Source organism: Doryrhamphus excisus, linkage group LG1 (genome assembly GCF_037039965.1).
Source record: "Doryrhamphus excisus strain RoL-2023G ecotype Guam linkage group LG1, RoL_Dexc_Guam_v1.1, whole genome shotgun sequence".
Taxonomy (NCBI): Eukaryota; Metazoa; Chordata; class Actinopteri; order Syngnathiformes; family Syngnathidae; genus Doryrhamphus; species Doryrhamphus excisus.
Window position 1 is genome coordinate 11,545,194 of NC_136357.1, and position 17,904 is coordinate 11,563,097.

Consider the following 17,904-nt stretch of genomic DNA (forward strand, 5'->3'; position numbering starts at 1 on the left):
ATGCCGCTCATCCTCACTAGGATCCTAGCTGGAGCCTATCCCAGCTGTCTTTGGGGAAGGGATGGGGTACACCCTGGACTAATCGCCAGCCAATCACAGGGCACATATAGACAGACAACTATTCACATATAAGTTATTTTTCTGACGCTCTTATTTTGTACCTCCACAGGCTGTGCTGTAACTTTGAGGGCCAGAAATGTGTGGATTCAGGTCGCCTGATAGAAATGAGTAGAGCGGCGAGCGGCTAGAATAAACGTGTCTCCTGCATTCCTTCTCCTGTGCTTTTGTTCCCACTGAACTCCTACAATATTAGAGACAAACTTTACCTCCTCGGTTACTTACATTCATACTAATGGACAATTTGGAGTCCAGTTTTTGGAATGTGGGAGGAAACCAGACTATTATTAGTATTATTATTGTTGTAGTATGTATAGTGGTAGTAGTAGTAGTATTTGTTTTTTTTTATTTTACTTTGACATACTTTGGTGAGAACAACGTTGTTTCCGGGTTCACCCAAATCACCGACGGTTGCCTTGACGTCACTCGGCGACGGGTGAGAAGTGAAAAATGGACGACGATTAGTGTTACATCACATAAAAGTTGGCAGTTTTTACTCCTCGTTCATCAAAACGGCAGTGACTACTTTACGGTTTGGTGCGTTATTTTTTCGACCATTAATACGAAAACGAAGTATAGTACATCGCAGCGCATTCATTTTGTGGCCGTTTGTTATCACGTGATTTTTATGCTGCGTTCAAGTTACCTCAGTAATGATACGTCACAGCAAGTTGAAACCAAGATGGATGCCTCCGTGGAGTAGTGTCGGAAAAGATAGTAGTACTAGATATGGAATGAAGGGGTGGTAGGAACTATAGAGATAACATTTATTGTTTTAAAGAGCAAGTATCATCTCACTTATTACGAGGTACGACCTCAAAGTGTTCTGTCGAAAGTCTTTTAAAAAAGCATGGCTGACAACCACGATAAGATAGCATTCGTTCATTAAAGAGACAATGCTGCAGTCTTGACAACAAAGCTTTATTGTGTAGATTGTATCGATTTGTTTAGTGGTTTGGGAACTTTTTGCTATGAAATATCTGGCTTCCCAGTTTTAATGGAACGCAACATGACACAAACCCAGCAGTACTGCGCAGGGGTCGACGCAGGGCCCATGAGCATGCGCAGTGAGCATTTCGGGGATCGGTCTATCGAATGAATCAAGATGGCGACTCTGGCAAAACCGCCAATACACTTACTGAAGTAGATGAGCAAAATTAACCTCCTTAGCGGGTTACCTCACGCCCCGCTGGGGGTTTGGTCGAACATGAAGATCTGGAGCATGCATTGGAGACGGGATTGACCGGGATTTCAGACCGTAAATAAGTCAGCGAGATGTGCGAGAGCTATGCCCGCTCGCTGCTGCGTGTTTCGGTGGCGCAGATCTGCCAGGCTCTGGGCTGGGATGCGGTTCAACTCACTGCTTGTGATCTGCTGTCCGATGTGCTGCATCGATACATTCAGCAAATGGGCAGAGTGTGTCATCGATACTCTGAGCTCTGTAAGTGCATCTCATATATTCCCCGATTACATGTTTTGCTCGTTTACTTGAGTAGACGATCACGTTGTTGTCTGCAGACCAGCGCCCCTAGCTGAATTTGAATAAAAATACAGTAGGAGCACAGCATGTGCTATGTTACCCCATAACTACACCAATTCTACATTCAAGTCAAATTAAACAGTTGTCTAATGTGTGTTGTGTATGTTCCCCCTGTTCTCTTCTCAGACGGGAGGACAGATCCCGTCCTGGAAGATGTGAGCCAGGCTTTCAGGCTGCTGGGAGTGAGTCTGACTGAACTGGATGACTATGTCAACAACCTGGAACCTGTGGCCTTCCCCAATCAGTTGCCAACCTTTCCTGTCAGCAAGAACAATGTCCTGCAATTTCCTCTGCCCGGCGCTTTTGACGTGGAAGAAAGAAAGGACTATATTCCAGATTACATGCCACCCCTGGTCTCTTTACAAGAAGGTGAGTTGTTTGTGCTTGTCATGTTGATGGGAAAATAAGGTACAACATATCCGTCCACTTTAAGGCAACTCCGGCCGAATCCTTTTTGTTTACATTCAACTGGAACACTTTAAGGTTGGGCATCAGGAGCTTGTTTTCTACTTTCCAATAGTATGGAACACACCACAAATACAACATGAGAGTTCCACTATGTCATTATTATCAATACAACACTTGCATCAAAACAGCAGTTCAATATTTCCTGTTAAAATTTTTTTCTTTAAATGACATTTCTTAAAATGCTAGCAGCATACATACACAGCTCCTTCAATCATTTTCTATCGAATTTACCATTAAAAAAACAAAAACAAAACAGTCCTACAGGGTTGTGAATACTGAAACACAAATGGAAACGGGATCTACTATCCATCAGGTCAACTCTTCTGTATTACACAAATGGTCAATGACTTATGTCTAATTAGTTGCTAAATCCTGTCCGTATCCCTGCAGAGACATGTTGCTTGAAGGCGGCCATGTTTTTCTTTCTGTCTTTTTTTTTTTTTTTTTTTTACCAATCTTGCCCAAATTTCATAGACATGTGCTTGTCAGTCCCCTAAAGATGTATACAAAATTTCATTGTGATTCGGCTAAATACCCTAATGTAACAGTGGGAGTTTTGTAGAACACATTGAGATGGATGAGAAATTTCAAATCAGCCCGTCTCTTGGGGGACAAAATTTGGCGTTTACAGGGTTCTAACGGATTTTACATTTCAACATTCCACACTGTTCCCATTCTTAGTAAATTGAGATGCAGCAATCAATCGATGAATCAATGATTAATCTATTAACTAATAAGTCTACGTCTATTTTGGTACTCGATTAATCATCTTTTGATTTAAAAATGTAAATATCGTCTGATTTCAGCCTCTCAAATGTGAATATTTTTAAATTTCCTTAGCCATCCATGAAGGCAGACCTAATGTCTTTGTGTTCCAGAAAAAAAGATATTCACAGACATCAACTTTGACTTGGGAAAACAGTGATCAAACCACTAACTGTGTTTGGTTCCTATGATTTAGTCTGTCCTTCTAGGACCTAACCGATTACTGTGTAAACTGAAACAATAAACTTTAGGTTAGTTGATTAAGACAATAGTTAGTTAGTTGCAGCGCTAGTATTATGTAAATAATTAATGGTTGGTTTTCATTATTCTGAATATAAATGCCATGATGTCATCATATTTTCCAGGAGATTATAGCTTGGTAATGTAGCTCATCGGGAATAAGAACTGAGGTGTGGCTGTTCCCAAATGTTTTCGGGGATGCGTGTTCTCACACAAACATCTTAGCTGCAGAAAAAACAGATCTATCCATTTCTTTTCTTTTCCGTATTTGTCTTTACTTTCCATACTGAAGTTAGAACCCTGAATTTGATAATAGCACTAGAATGTGGTTTATTTAAATATTACATATTAGCCCAACACCGCAGTTGGGTGCATGTTTTGACACACTTTGGCCCCTTTGTGTGCAGCGGTTCTGGAGTAGAAGGAAAAAATACATACAGTCATATAAAATGTAATCAGTAAGTTTTCTTACAGTTGATGAAGGCAAGTTAATTCTTATGTGTTTGTGTCATTACATTTTCAGAAGAGGAGGAGGAAGAGGTCCTTCCCGACATGGGTACCTCTGCCGAAGCTATGCAGGTGGCGCTGGAGGACGACGACGAGGAATTCGAAGATGATGAGACTGTCAATGATGAGAACCACCCGCTGAAGAGGTCCTTGGACAGCCCCAATGCGGATATGGGCATGATGCCTACATCCAAGCGGCCGAGAATGGTTCCCGGCCTGAGCCCAGAATGGGGCGTGGAACCTAGGGAGCCCCTAACATCCCTCAACCCTCAGCGTGTACCTCCTGGCATAATGCCCTCTCACGATAGCCTTGACCCCATGTCACCTGAAGCACCTTCAGGAGCCATGCCCTCCTTCAGACCTCAGCCTATGATACCAAAATATCCTGATCAGAAGGCCCTCGCCACCCCTGGGAAAAAGCCCAAAGTCTCATCACCTGGTAGACAAAGGACTAAGTCCCCTAAAGGGTTCATTGCTACCTCAGGGGGTGGCAGTCCCATCCACTCTCCTAAACATTCTAAGGAGAGGAAAAAATCTCCAGGTCGGACAAAGAGTCCTAAAAGTCCCAAGAGTCCCAAGATGGTTCCAGGCAAAGCACCTCCACCTCAGGGTAAGGTAGACAGCATGCACAAGCTGCCGTTGTCTGTGCTGAGTGAGAGGATGGGGAAAGAGAACATCCACATGCGGCAGAATGTGGAGGACAAGGAGTTGGCTGAGGGCTCCTTCCTTAAAATGGAGCCTGATAATGCAGCCATCGATGATTCAATCAGCGCTGTGATCGCCAGAGCATGTTCCGAGCGAGATCCAGATCCCTTTGCCTTCTCCTCGGGCTCTGATTCTGACAGCAACAGCTTCTCCAGCCCCAGGAGACTGACCATTATGGAGCCGATGACACCCAAAGCGCCGATGGGAGCTGCCGGCATTCCCGCCAGAGATATATCGACACCGCTTCATATGCAGCTTCACCCCGGCCAGGGAAAGTGGACCATGGATGACTCGATCAACGAGGTAATCCGAAAGGTGCACCAGCCGCCCAATCACGAAGAATATGTCTCGTCTGGGTCGGCTTCGCCTCCGACGCCTGAACCCCTGCTGAAGGTTTTTGAGGAGAAAAGCATGTTTGTGTCACCGGTGGACGTCAAGAAGAAGCTGAAGAAAGAGCTCAAGACGAAACAGAAGAAAAAGGAGAAGGACAAACCCAAAGACAAGGAGCGGGAGAAGGACAAGAGCAAGCTGAAAGAAAAGAACAAGGACAAGAACAGGGAGAAGAACAAGGACTTTTCCAAGGATGGCAATCTTCTGTGGAAGGAGTTTGGTATGAAGGATGACGAGCACTTGAGTCAGCGAGACTTCAGTCTGCCTGAGGGCTCCATCAAGATCAAATCCAGAGAGGGAGAAGGCCCGAAGAAAGAGAAGGAGAAACACAAGGACAAAAAGAAGGACAAGGAAAAGAGTAAGAAGGACAAGGAGAAGAAAGACAAGGGCAAGGACAAGAGCAAGGACGACAGGCAGAAACAAGCCGCCCTGGACCCCATCGCTTTGGGGGAGGTCTCCGCCCTCTTTAGCCCCTCCTCCTGCCTGCGTCTGCCCCCCATGGTCCCTATCCTCCAGGATAGCAAGGATGGGAAGAGCAAGGAGAAAGACAAGAAGAAAGACAAGAAGGAGAAAAAGAAGAAGAAAGACAAGGAGAAGGACAAGGAGCGAGAGAAGGCCAAGGAAAAGGAGAGGGAGAAGGAGGAAAAGAGAAAAGAAAAGGAGAGGGAGAAAGAAAAACGGGAGAAGGAAAAGGAGAAAGAGAAGGAGAGGATTCGATTAGAAAAGGTATGTTTTGTAGGGATTTTATCTAATTGTGTGTTTTGCGGTACATGTAACGGTTGTTTCCACAGGTAAAGGTGGACACTCCGGTCGTGGTTCCTTCTCCTGTCATTCCCAGATTGACGCTTCGAGTGGGAGCGGGGCAAGACAAAATGTAAGCGTTTACATCATTCCATCATGATCGCATCACTTCATTGATTGCATAGCCATATGTGTAATATAGCAAATACCCAGGGCTTAAATTTGCTAGGTTGCTTTGAGTCCTTTTGTTTATCTGTATAGTGCAAAGTGGCAGTTTTTGATAACTGGTGGGGGAAATGCACATTGATTAGAGATGTGGATGCTTATGTGCTCATACAGGCGCAATTCCATCATTACCATATGTTTTTTTTTTTTTTTTAAGTGTGATGCCTAACGTTTAACCTTGATACAGGAACTTAGACAGTTTAGAATTGCTTCTACTAAGCCCTACTGGGAATGGTGCTTTGTGTCCATGAGCTGAGCTTTGTTTGTGTACGCCTGCAGATTTTGTGCTTCCAGGCAGCGCTATTATGCACTTTCGCCACTTTTTACACTTTAACTCTACATTTGAGCAATATAATAGTAGCCGTATATGACACACAGCAACGTAACATTAAGGAGAGGAATGGAAGGACACAAACGCAAACTATTTTAGCACTGTCAACCACAGTGCTAACATGACATTCACATTTCAACCTCATGCTAGGTTAGCCTACTCGCTGAGAAAAAACTATGATCAAATGTGCAGTGAATCCTTTTTATATGTATATAAAAAAATATATATATATATATATATAATATATAAAAAGGATTCACTGCACATTTGATCATAATTTTTTCTCAGCGAGTAGGCTAACCTAGCATGAGGTTGAAATGTGAGTGTCATGTTAGCACTATATATATATGTGTGTATACATGTATATGTATGTGTATATATATGTGTGTATATATGTGTGTGTGTGTGTGTGTGTACATTCATTAACTGTTCATTACATGTAATAGTTGATCATTGATTGATTGTACTCTCTCTCTGTCTCCACCTAGTGTTATCAGCAAAGTGGTTCCAAATTCGGAGCCAAAAACACCAGTGCCCAAGCCCCCTGCTACCAAGTCCACACCCAGCAATCGCCCTCGGTCGCCTCCTCCACCTCCTATCCTTTCCCCAGTCATACCTTCTCTGCCTCCACCTCCCTCACCGCTGCCTCCAGCTCCTGTCCCATCGTTGCTCCCGCCGGCCCCTCTACTGTCTCCCGCCGCTTCCCTCAAAACGCCTGTTCGCAGCGTCGTCACCGAGACGGTCAGCACGTATGTGGTGAGTGCACACTTCAAAGATGTCAATGACGGTGCAAAGAGACTGCGTGTTAGTATTGCGTGTCGTCCACATGAGATTCGTGATGAGTGGGGCAATCAGATCTGGATCTGTCCTGGATGCGACAAACCAGACGACGGCAGTCCCATGATAGGATGTGACGACTGTGATGACTGGTATCACTGGTAAGGACGTTTTTACTACATCCTATTAACACCTATTACATTCTCTTCACCTCCGTTAATTGACTGCTAACAGTGGCAGGTAATATAGCGCACCATGTGCCTTCTACTCCCATGTTCTTTGCAAAGGTGTGTTTGGGATGGTGCTGCTTACACTCAAGTGACATGAGGGGGGTTCTATTGTGGCTACTTATTATGTGTTGTATAAAACTAAGACAGTAACAACGTCACATTAAAAGCACAAAATGAATACAGACACACCATCCACCAGTACGAGCCTGGAGTTTTTCAGAGAAAAGACTTTTACGTCGCTGTTTGACGTGTGTAGTAAAAGGCCGTGTGCTAGCATGAATTAATGTGAGGTTGTGCACCAACAACTACTGTATGCACATTATCACTGCGTAACATCCTCAAAACTTACCTTTATGTATTTCCACATAGTGTCAGCATTTGGGACCAAATAAACGTTGAAAGAAAAATAGTAAAAATACAGTATAGTTTATAGTATAGTCTATCTGTGCAGCATGGGAGAAAGCACAGGCACAATGGTGCATTAAAGGACCGTCAAACAAACTGTCAACAGACAACATAAACATAAAAAAATGAAACAATGGCCCATACTTCCAAAATGTATATGCATTTAGATAAAATTTGATATAATTATCTACAAATGTGTTTGTTTTTTTTAATTTTTTAATAATTGCACCTGAAAGCATCCAGCGGCCCAGTTCGTCCCCATCCATGGACCGTCGGGGGGCACTTTGATGATTTTAGGACCACTGCAAAAGGCTAGTCAAAGAACCTCTCTATATGACATGAGCACCCTGCTGTTTTGAAGGATGTTGCTGTCAAAGGTCCTTCATATAACAGGAGAGCTTTGCAGACTGACAGCAAAAACGCTAATCAAAGATGGCACAAGCACTCTTGTTTCTAAGGATCGAGTATTCAAAGCTCCTTCTACGACACATGTGCTTTACAGTCTTTAAGGACTAACAGCAAAATGCTAGCCAAAGATTCTTATTATGACAGGAGCACTGTTTTTTTTTTTTATCATTGCTGCTTAAAATCTTTCATGGCCCAGTTCTGGCTTGTGGATGGGACTAAACTGGTGGTTGGGGACCGCTCTTCTGTGTGAAAGGAACGCTGCTGGTTTGTAGTAAAAACACAAGTCAAAGATTCCCTGTATCAGTGGTTCCCACACTTTTTATAGGCGTGTACCCATTCAGCCATGTACTCCCTACTCCTGCACACTGAAAAACAAACCATACAATGAAACATCTTTGATGTATTATTAAATATTTTATATTATGACATTATATATAAAAAATCATGTGTCTTATTTTTCAACTGCACACGTTGGCTACTAATTTAAAACCGATGGGCTTTTAGAGAGGTAAGATATCTCCTGTCAAGTTTGTCGTCTGTTTGGTGAATTTATTTACTGTATATTTTTCACTATTAATGTTATTATTTTATACTATAACAAATTGTGGCAAGGTGTGGTGAACTGTGATCTCAGTAACTAAATAATCAGTAAAACGCAACTAACCTTACACGTAATGGAGTCATTACAAATAATTATGAAAACAAAGGCACATAATGTACAGAAGTCAATAAGGAAATAATTCATTATAAGGCTTATTACTCATATGAGTACATAAAGCATGAGATTATGCACCAAGCAAACATGCACATCAGCACAGAGCTCACATTAAACCTCACTTCTGTGCATTTACACACAGCATTAACATTTGTGAAGAAGGATAGGGTGAAAGGAAGAATAGAAAATGTCTGCATCGTCTGAGAAAATTTCATACACAAGTCTCAATCTGCGTCACACATGGTGCGGTTAAGGACCGTCAAACAAAGTGGCCACAATGCCCGAAGAAGACACATTATTAGTGAAAGCATAAATTTACTTACATGTGCAAAATTGTAGGCTTTCTAACATAGTCATTGCATCCAGTTAACAAATTGCAGACTCAGAAAACACACTCATTAGTCACAGTACCATGTAAGACCATTTCATGTAAATTATCTTGAAAAAACTTTTAATGCATGTCATCATCAAACTTACTTATTTGTTTATCTAATACACACACACACAATAATGAACAACTTCATGCTGTTCCCTTTCTTTTGCACTGTACTACTTTGTGGCTGTACATGAGGCGTTGGAATGTATTATATAAATCCCAGAGTTTGCCGCTTATATATTCATATTCGTATGTGCATACCCTACGTTGGGAACCTAGGCTCTGTAGGTCAGGAATATGCTGCCATTTTTAAGGACATGCTACAAAAATGAAGTCCCAAGATCTCCTATATGACAAGAGTCCACTGGCATTTTTAAGAACCTACTCATCAAAGATGTGACAGGACCTACTTTAAAAAGTGTTCCGGACCACCAAAATATAACACATTTTGACAGGGATCATGATGTTCTCTTATGTTCTCCACTTAGGCTTTGTGTCGGCATCCTCACAGCGCCCCCTGCAGACCAGCAGTGGTTTTGTGTCAAATGTTCCAGCAAGAAGAAAGACAAAAAACACAAGAAGAGGAAACACAAACTGCATTGAGACTATGCAACAGCAGAAAAAAGCACATTTTGAGTGCGTGCGTGTGTGTGTGTGTATGCGTGTGTGTGTAGGTGGGGACATTTGTTGGACACCATTTGGCACTGCTGTAACATAAAAAGAAGAAAAACAACATGGCTGACAGCAACTTGTGATGATTTTTAATGATGTCAGCGTGGACCACAAGGCAAACTGGCGAGAGACGAAAGGCTTTGCTTGCTGAATGCTGACATATCCCGTTGTAGGTGATCGTGGCCGCTTATGTGAAAGATGACCACGAACATCCACGTCTTCTTTTCTGCTCTCGAACTTTCACGCCTTCCTTCAATGTAATGTACATAATGATGACGGCACCCTAAGTGTATAAATGTGTAAATACCAACTACTACCAAGCCAAGTGCATTTTGTTCTTAGGAAATTACTTGCTAAATCAAAAATTTTTAACTCAAAATTAAGCCTCTGTAATTTCTGTACATTTTTTTAAATTTAAAGTTTGTATTTTATTTCTCCAGTCCTAACCCACCCCCATTTTTTTTTTTTGTTTTTTTTGTCCTGGAGTCATACTGTAGTTGTACTTGTGATGTAATTCATTTCAGTGATGTTTCAATATTAAAGGTGAAAACAGTCTGTGCACTCACACAGACTTTAAGACATACATCATCATCACCATCACAATTTTACTGATTTTCACTCATCTGATTATACACTTCCCTCCATTCAGCTCTTTTTTTATCCTTTGTATTTGCTTTACACAAAAAAATTGAAATGATTTTGACAAACCATGCTTCAGAAATTGTTTATTTCAACACAATATTATTTCTTGATGGAGTTTGACCCTCTCTGTTCTCCTCATGCTTGTGTAGATTTTCTCTGGGTATAGTCCGTCGTCATCCCACGTGGAAGTGGTGCTTCTTTTTTTTTTACCAGGATGAGGAAAAAGGCCTATTAACTTCTCATTCAGTAATCGTCATTACAGCTTACATCCTAAAAACCAAAATATGACCCCCAAATCTTAGTGGTGCTGACGGTTTTATTCTATTCTATTTTTTTCTTCATAAGACCAAGCCCTATTAACTTCTTGTTAGTCATCATGATTGACTGCAGTTGATAGTTTCTCTTATGGTACTCTTGCTTCCTCATAGCAAATATCTACTTTCATATGTCCAAGTCCTGACCAGATTTCAATAGAGATGCTTTGGCATGTCCTTAAAAAGGGGGATCATCCTGCAAAAACCCTCCAATGTGACTGAATTACAACAATTCTGCAAAGATGAGTGGATCCAAAATTCCTCCACAGACTCATTGCAAGTTATCCCAAACGCTTGATTGTATTTGTTGTCGCTAATGGTGGCCCACCTAGTCATTAGATTTAGGGGGCAATCACTTTTTCACAGGGCCGTGTAGGTCTGGATTTTTTTATCGCTTAATAATAAAAACTGCATTTTGTAATCAGCTGTGTTATCATTGCTTAATATTTAAATTAGTTTGATGATCTGAAACACCGACCAGTCCAGGGTGTATCCCACCTCTTGCCTGAAGTCAGCTGGGATAGACTCCAGTAAACCCCCACGACCACTTTAATGAGAATAAGCGGTGTAGAAAATGGATGGATAAATATGCAAAAAGTGAGGAAGGGGATAAATACTTTATCACACCACTGTATATACATTCACTTCAATTCTTACGTAATGTTGAAGCTTTTTGAATTTTTATCTTGATAAGGCCAAGCGTGAATAACTTTCAGTGATTGTAATCAACTGCAACCAACAGTTTTGTCTAATCTGGCCTCCTCACACATCTCTTAAATAAAAATATTCATATATTCGCTTTTTTTTTTTTAACCTATTAAGGCCAAGCGTTTTAACTTCTTGTTAGTAATCATTGTTGACTGTGATTGTTAGTTTCTCTTCCGGGACTCCAACTTCCTCCCACGTCCCCAAAAACAATGATATACTATCCATACATTCACCTAAATCCTTTAAGTGGTGCAAAACAAAACTGCATTTTGTGTTGAGCTGTGTTACCATTGCCTAATATTTAAATTCTGAAACACCGACCAGTCCAGGGTGTACCCTGCCTCTCGCCTGAAGACAGCTGGGATAGGCTCCAGCATACCCCCGACCCTAGTGAGGATATGCAGCATAGAAAAGGAATGGATACTGAAATGCTGGGGGGTTTTAGCATTGTGTTTCAAGTTGATTTTTTCCCTGAGCTCTTATCTCCTCTCTTGTAGACATTTTGGGGTAACAGGTTATTGTTCACTTTATACATTATTTTAGCTGTTTGGAAATGTACCAATTTTTTTTAACTAAAAATAATCTGATATCATAATATATCATTCATTCATTTTCTATATCGCTTAGTCTCACGAAGGTCGCAGGCATGCTGGAGCCTGTCCCAGCTGACTTCAGGCGAGAGGCGGGGTACATAGATTGCCAGCCAATCACAGGGCACATATAGACAAACAACCATTCACATTCACATTCATACCTATGGACAATTTGGAGTCACCAATTAACCTAGCATGTTTTTGGAATGTGGGAGGAAACCGGAGTACCCGGGGAAAACCCACGCATGCACGGGGAGAACATGCAAACTCCACACAGAGATGGCCAAGGGTGGAATTGAACCCTGGTCTTCTAGCTGTGAGGTCAGTAATTAACATTTTTAATTTAATTATTTTCAATGGCATATTAAACTGAACAACTAAGACTAAAACAACAAAAAAAATCTTTTACTAGACAATATTATTATAAGAATTATTATAAAAGATTATAAATTATAAAAAAAATATATATTGTTAGTTTTAAGTTTTCTATGAAATTCATATATTTTTAAATTTCATTCATTCATTAATTTTCTTTTCCTCACGAGAGTCGCGTGGGTGCTGGAACCTATCCCAGCTGTCTTCGGGCGAGAGGCGGGCTACACCCTGGACTGGTGGCCAGCCAATCACCGGGCACATATAGACAAACAACCATTCACACTCACATTCATACCTATGGACAATTTGGAGTCACCAATTAACCTAGCATGTTTTTGGAATGTGGGAGGAAACCGGAGTACCCGGAGAAACCCACACAGACAATGACCGAGGATGGAATTGAACATGGGCCTTCTAGCTGTGAGGCCTGCATGCTAACCACACCCTCACCGTGCAGCCCAGCCAGGCCTCATAAAGACTAATAATGTTTATCTTTTCCTACTAATTGACCGTCATGCTGGCTGTACCTTTGAAGTTCCATTCTATTTTGTTCATCACAGTCTAACACCAGTTTTTATTATTTCTTTCCACCACTGCAGCCCCACTGTCACGTTACAAAACAGGAAGTATCTATGCTCTACTGCTGTATTAAGTTTCATCTTCAAGGGGATTAAATTTGCTTTATGTTATTACCGCAAGAATCCATCCATAAGATTTTCAAGCGAATGTTAGTCCACCACACCAGCAATGATGACGTGCATCTAAAACACTTCCTTCCAGCAGGAAAGAAAGCCCAAGCCTGATGTTCATACGAAGCAGCGGCAAGCAACTAGATTTCAACATCAGTCTTTTAAAATATTCATGTCAGCAAAAAAAAAAAAAAGGAGGGAGGGATTTTTTTTTTTGCTCAATGATCAGAGGAAGTAGAGCAGCAGCAGCAGTATTGCATGGTGCTGTTGCTCGTGACCTTATTTCTAATGAATTCATGTCGTGTTATACTCACACACAGGAGGCCGAGGTTTAATTTCTTCTGGGATTTCTTTTTTTTTTGGGGTGGTGCAGAATATTGTCACAAAAAAATATGATCCTCTGACATGAGGACATTTAAGTGGGTTAGTATGTGGTACTCAGTGCAGTCCCTTTCATGTTGTTTGTGCATTGTTACCCATTCATTCATTTTCTACCGCTTTTCTTCACGAGGGTCGCGGGGGGTGCTGGAGCCTATCCCAGCTGTCTTCGGGCGAGAGGCGGGGTACACCCTGGACTGGTCGCCAGCCAATCACAGGGCACATATAGACAAACAACCATTCACACTCACATTCATACCTACGGACAATTTGGAGTCGCCAATTAACCTAGCATGTTTTTGGAATGTGGGAGGAAACCGGAGTACCCGGAGAAAACCCAACGCAGAACATGCAAACTCCACACAGAGATGGCAGAGGGTGGAATTGAACCCTGGTCTCCTTGTTACCCAATGTTACCCAATTTTCTAACAGGAACGCATAGTCCAATGCAAAGATAAAGTACATTCACCGTCCAATCATTCACACTTATGGACCTAAACCCACACAGAGATGCTTCTAAGAGTTAAAACTAAAGTACATACCAGGCCCAGAAAAAAGTTACAATGAGCCTTATGGACATAAATGGACTCCTAGTATCCCTCCATGTGTGACAGGACTTGGCAGGAAGTGAGTGGTGCCTTAAAATACCTATCAGTAAGTAGGATAATTCACTTACTGTATGAGTGCAGGGATCAATTTTAATGAGCCTCAGATACATTCAGAAATAAGAGACTACACACAAAAAAAAGCAGGAAATGTGGCAACTGTGTCAACGCTCATGGGAATAAATCAGCCATGTCTATGATTTTCCTGAAGTTTTCCCCTAATACGGATGTCAATTAGTGCCAGGGTGCCAGCGAGGGCAACCGCTTTTCCAGCCAGCAAACCGGGCTTGCCGCAGGCAGCACAATGCATTAGCGCACGATGAGCTGTCAGAGGGGATTATTTCAGCCACGCCACAGCAAAAAGGGGGGTGGGCCAAGTGAAGAGGAAGAGAGTCAGTGAGTGAGGGGGCGAGGGGGGGATAGGGAGAGAGACAAAAGTAAGTGGTGGGGGCCGGCAAACGGCAAAAAAACAAGGAGAGCGTTTCCTGTATTTCCTCCAGGTGGATCTTTTTCCAGAGCACCCATGTTGGAGCACTCTTCAGAGCTGGCCCTGGTGCAGAGTCTGTATGCTAACAGCATGCGCTGCCCCCCATCTGTCAGGACCGAGGACCTGCCTTTGAGGTATGTTTGGGGTTGCACCCCCCCTCTTGTTATTGTGCAAAAAAAAAAAAAAAATACGGGCTAGCTTATGTTGGAGTCTTTTGTCTGGGCTGGCTGCTGAGCCGTTGTCCCTTATTGTGGTTTTATTTTGTATCTTTACTTCCAATAACAGTCCGGGCTGTTTTTGTAACAATAGATGAATCAGGAAGAAAATGACATTTGATTATTTTGTGTGGTAAAAAGGACATCTGTGTATTGTATTGACAAATGCTGAGTTCAATGTGATCTGTACATTACCATATTACCATACACCTTGCTGCACAACACAAGTCAAAAAAAAAAAAGACAAAGGCCATCATAAAGCTATCATGTGTTTATTGTGCATCTTTGTGCAACTGTTTTTCTTCTCTTTCCTCCTCGATAACATGAAGTTCCCTCCCTTCTCTCCTCTCTCCATTTTGAGAGCTCTTTAGGCCTGGTCGCCATTCTGCAAAAAAAAAAAAAACACTTCCAGTTAAAAAAAAGTCAAGAAACAAAAAAGTAATAGCCTTTAGGTTCAAAAGCGACAACATTCAAAGATTACATTTTTTTTCCTTTTACAATTTATCACAATGGCTGAGGACCATGCAGTCGAATATGACATGGGTGGGGAAAAAAATATGATTAGATTGAAACAACAAAAGCATGGTATGTGTGTGGGGATTATGATGGGATTACAGGAGTAATCATGTGAGATTAAGAAAAGGACGCTGTAGTGTTAGAAGGCATCAAGACACACCAAACATTCAGATACACAGTTTATCGGTCATTACAATTATAAAACTGGCCAAAAAATATATAATTTAAACATGCTACTCCAAATTGTCCATAGGTATGAATGTGAGTGTGAATGGTTGTTTGTCTATATGTGCCCTGTGATTGGCTGGCGACCAGTCCAGGGTGTACCCCGCCTCTCGCCCAAAGACAGCTGGGATAGGCTCCAGCACCCCCGCGACCCTCGTGAGGAAAAAGCGGTAGAAAATGAATGAATGAATGAATGAATTTCCATACATATCAATTTGCATACGTGATTAATTCAGTTGAGTGCACTACTTGTTATAACCAGCTGTGGCACTGTTGGCTCACCCTCAACGCTTTTTTATGGGCCGGAGAAGATGAACACGGTGGTAGCTATGCTTTTATTAAGGAGAGAAGACACTTTCCCTTGTATTTTAAAAAATGAATATAAAAATAACAATTTCTGAATGTATCATTGTTCCCACCATAGTCACACATCTACATCTTGTAGTGCTATTTAAAAAAATAATACATAATTTGGATGTTTTACATATAAAACTCTTGCAGATGTCGTGGCAACAAAAGACGAAATATTTGCTGTTTATTTTCCATGACGCAGACCAAACATTTGCAATGAATGTTTGGAACTACACTAGAAAGGAACACAGTTTCTGCGAGTCAAAGAAAATAAACGCATGCCGCTGTATTTCTGCATCTTTATTTCCCAAAAACCGCATTCTCCAGAGAGCTTTACCTTTTTATAGATTCCCCTGGAGCTTGATGCTAATGCACATCGCAAAGTAGGCTGCATGTATTGGTCGGGGGTGGGGGGGGTGGGAAATAGGTCGCTCATCGCATTATGCATACAAACCTGGTTTAGACACTGTTTAATAGAGCGCATTCCGCACAGGGGCCTTGAAATTGCTCCGGATGGAAGGATTAAATCCTCTTTTATACATGTTATATATATTTTATATATGCTAATTTTCTATATATTTGATATATATGTGGCGGCACGGCGGACGAGTGGTTAGCGTGTAGACCTCACAGCTAGGAGACCAGGGTTCAATTCCACCCTCAGGAGTTTGCATGTTCTCCCTGTGCATGCGTGGGTTTTCTCCGGGTACTCCGGTTTCCTCCCACATCCCCAAAACATGCTAGGTTAATTGTCCAAATTGTCCATAGGTATGAATGTGAGTGTGAATGGTTGTTTGTCTATATGTGCCCTGTGATTGGCTGGCCACCAGTCCAGGGTGTACCCCGCCTCTTGCCCGAAGACAGCTGGGATAGGCTCCAGCACCCCCCGCGACCCTTGTGAGGAAAAGCGGTAGAAATCGAATGAATGAATGAATGTGGTCTGGCAATCTGGCCCAAGCCTTGATACCAGGTCCACTGATCCCCACTAAATGAAAGTTGAGCTGCGTGACCAACAGGCTAAAAACCTGAGCTTGAACTCCCTTGTCTAAATTGGCGAGGGAGTAAGGTTTACTAAAGATGGGTGGATATTATGAGTTATTATTATTTTATTTAGTTATTTATGGTAAACTACTCAACATCAGCTGGTCAACTACAGCTAGCAATGACCGTGACAGCATCACTGTCTTAAAGACACACAAACTTTGACACTCATTTAGTGTTTTGAAGACAAACCAATAGTATTATAATGATTACAAGCGAACAAGATTGCGACGTGTCACTTTAAATAGTCGGTTAGCGAGAATGTCGGAGCCACTTGCAGTGCAAATGGTTAAGAGACGTCAGAAAGTCGAATGAGTTTGAAAACGTCAGCGATCACACACAAAGGCATGTATAACATGTGACAAGCTGTCGTCAACTGTAAACATTTTACGGATTGTTTTTATTAACACGACAATAAGGAACATAGTGACGACACAAAATGCTAGCGAAGCAGAGTCCCGTGATGCTAGCAAGTGCCAATACTAAAGGCGATTCCAGTGCATTTTCAAAATAAAGCCAAATAAAACATTTAAATTATATTATAATTTTCAAATGAATTTTAGTCAATTTGTGCTCTGTACAACATATGAAGTATATGTATTTATATTGTATTGTTTTCAAGTACATTTTTAAGCTGTGGCCAGTCGCCACGATTAGTTCCATAGAGCGGAAACCCTGCACTTTGCTACAACTAGCATGTGTTACATATACTGTATACAACAATATAAACACACAGTCTACCTATATAGCCTCATAATGGTGGAATTTTCCCCTGCAAGTCCACGATACCGTAAGACTAGTCAGATCCCACTCCCTCAGGTGAAATAGTAGTGTTTGGATTTTGAAAAAGAAGTGCACTGCTTGTTTGTGACCAGCAGTGGTGCTGTTGATTCAGTTATTCAGTACAGTTGTTTACACAGCTACATACAGGTTTAATTGGGAAATAAGAAATTATTTTTGTAACACACATCCTGACAAACATTATTAATGAAGCAAAAGACAAACATGTAAAAATGTGTTTGTGTGTTTTTAAACCGTGGAAAATGTATACATTGTACCTGTATTTTATATATTATTACTGACTGGACTGAATACTTTTTTTTCCAAACCAAAAATCTGCACATTTGTTGGGCTGTGAATGTTGAATAGCGGA

At 41.5% G+C, this 17,904-nt stretch overlaps 2 protein-coding genes across 6 annotated transcripts in view; both read left to right on the top strand.

Annotated features, from left to right (window-relative positions):
• The first annotated feature begins 787 nt into the window (after positions 1–787).
• On the top strand, positions 788–10,983 carry taf3 (TAF3 RNA polymerase II, TATA box binding protein (TBP)-associated facto). Its single transcript, XM_058076336.2, has 7 exons — positions 788–1,558; positions 1,784–2,026; positions 3,654–5,458; positions 5,524–5,606; positions 6,518–6,785; positions 6,861–6,967; positions 9,429–10,983. The coding sequence occupies exons 1-7, from the start codon at positions 1,393–1,395 to the stop codon at positions 9,541–9,543; spliced, it is 2,787 nt and encodes a 928-aa protein (XP_057932319.2). The 5' UTR covers positions 788–1,392; the 3' UTR covers positions 9,544–10,983.
• A 3,351-nt stretch (positions 10,984–14,334) lies between these two features.
• LOC131131618 (CUGBP Elav-like family member 2) overlaps positions 14,335–17,904 on the top strand; it is a 36,326-nt gene continuing 32,756 nt past the window's right edge. For all 5 annotated transcript variants that reach the window (XR_009130219.2, XM_058076467.2, XM_058076468.2 and 2 more), the window contains exon 1: positions 14,335–14,537. Coding sequence is in view for 4 of the 5 variants with exons in the window: in XM_058076467.2 (XP_057932450.1) it covers positions 14,440–14,537 (98 nt within the window). In the remaining variant the exon portion in view is untranslated. The remainder of the gene's footprint in view (positions 14,538–17,904) is intronic.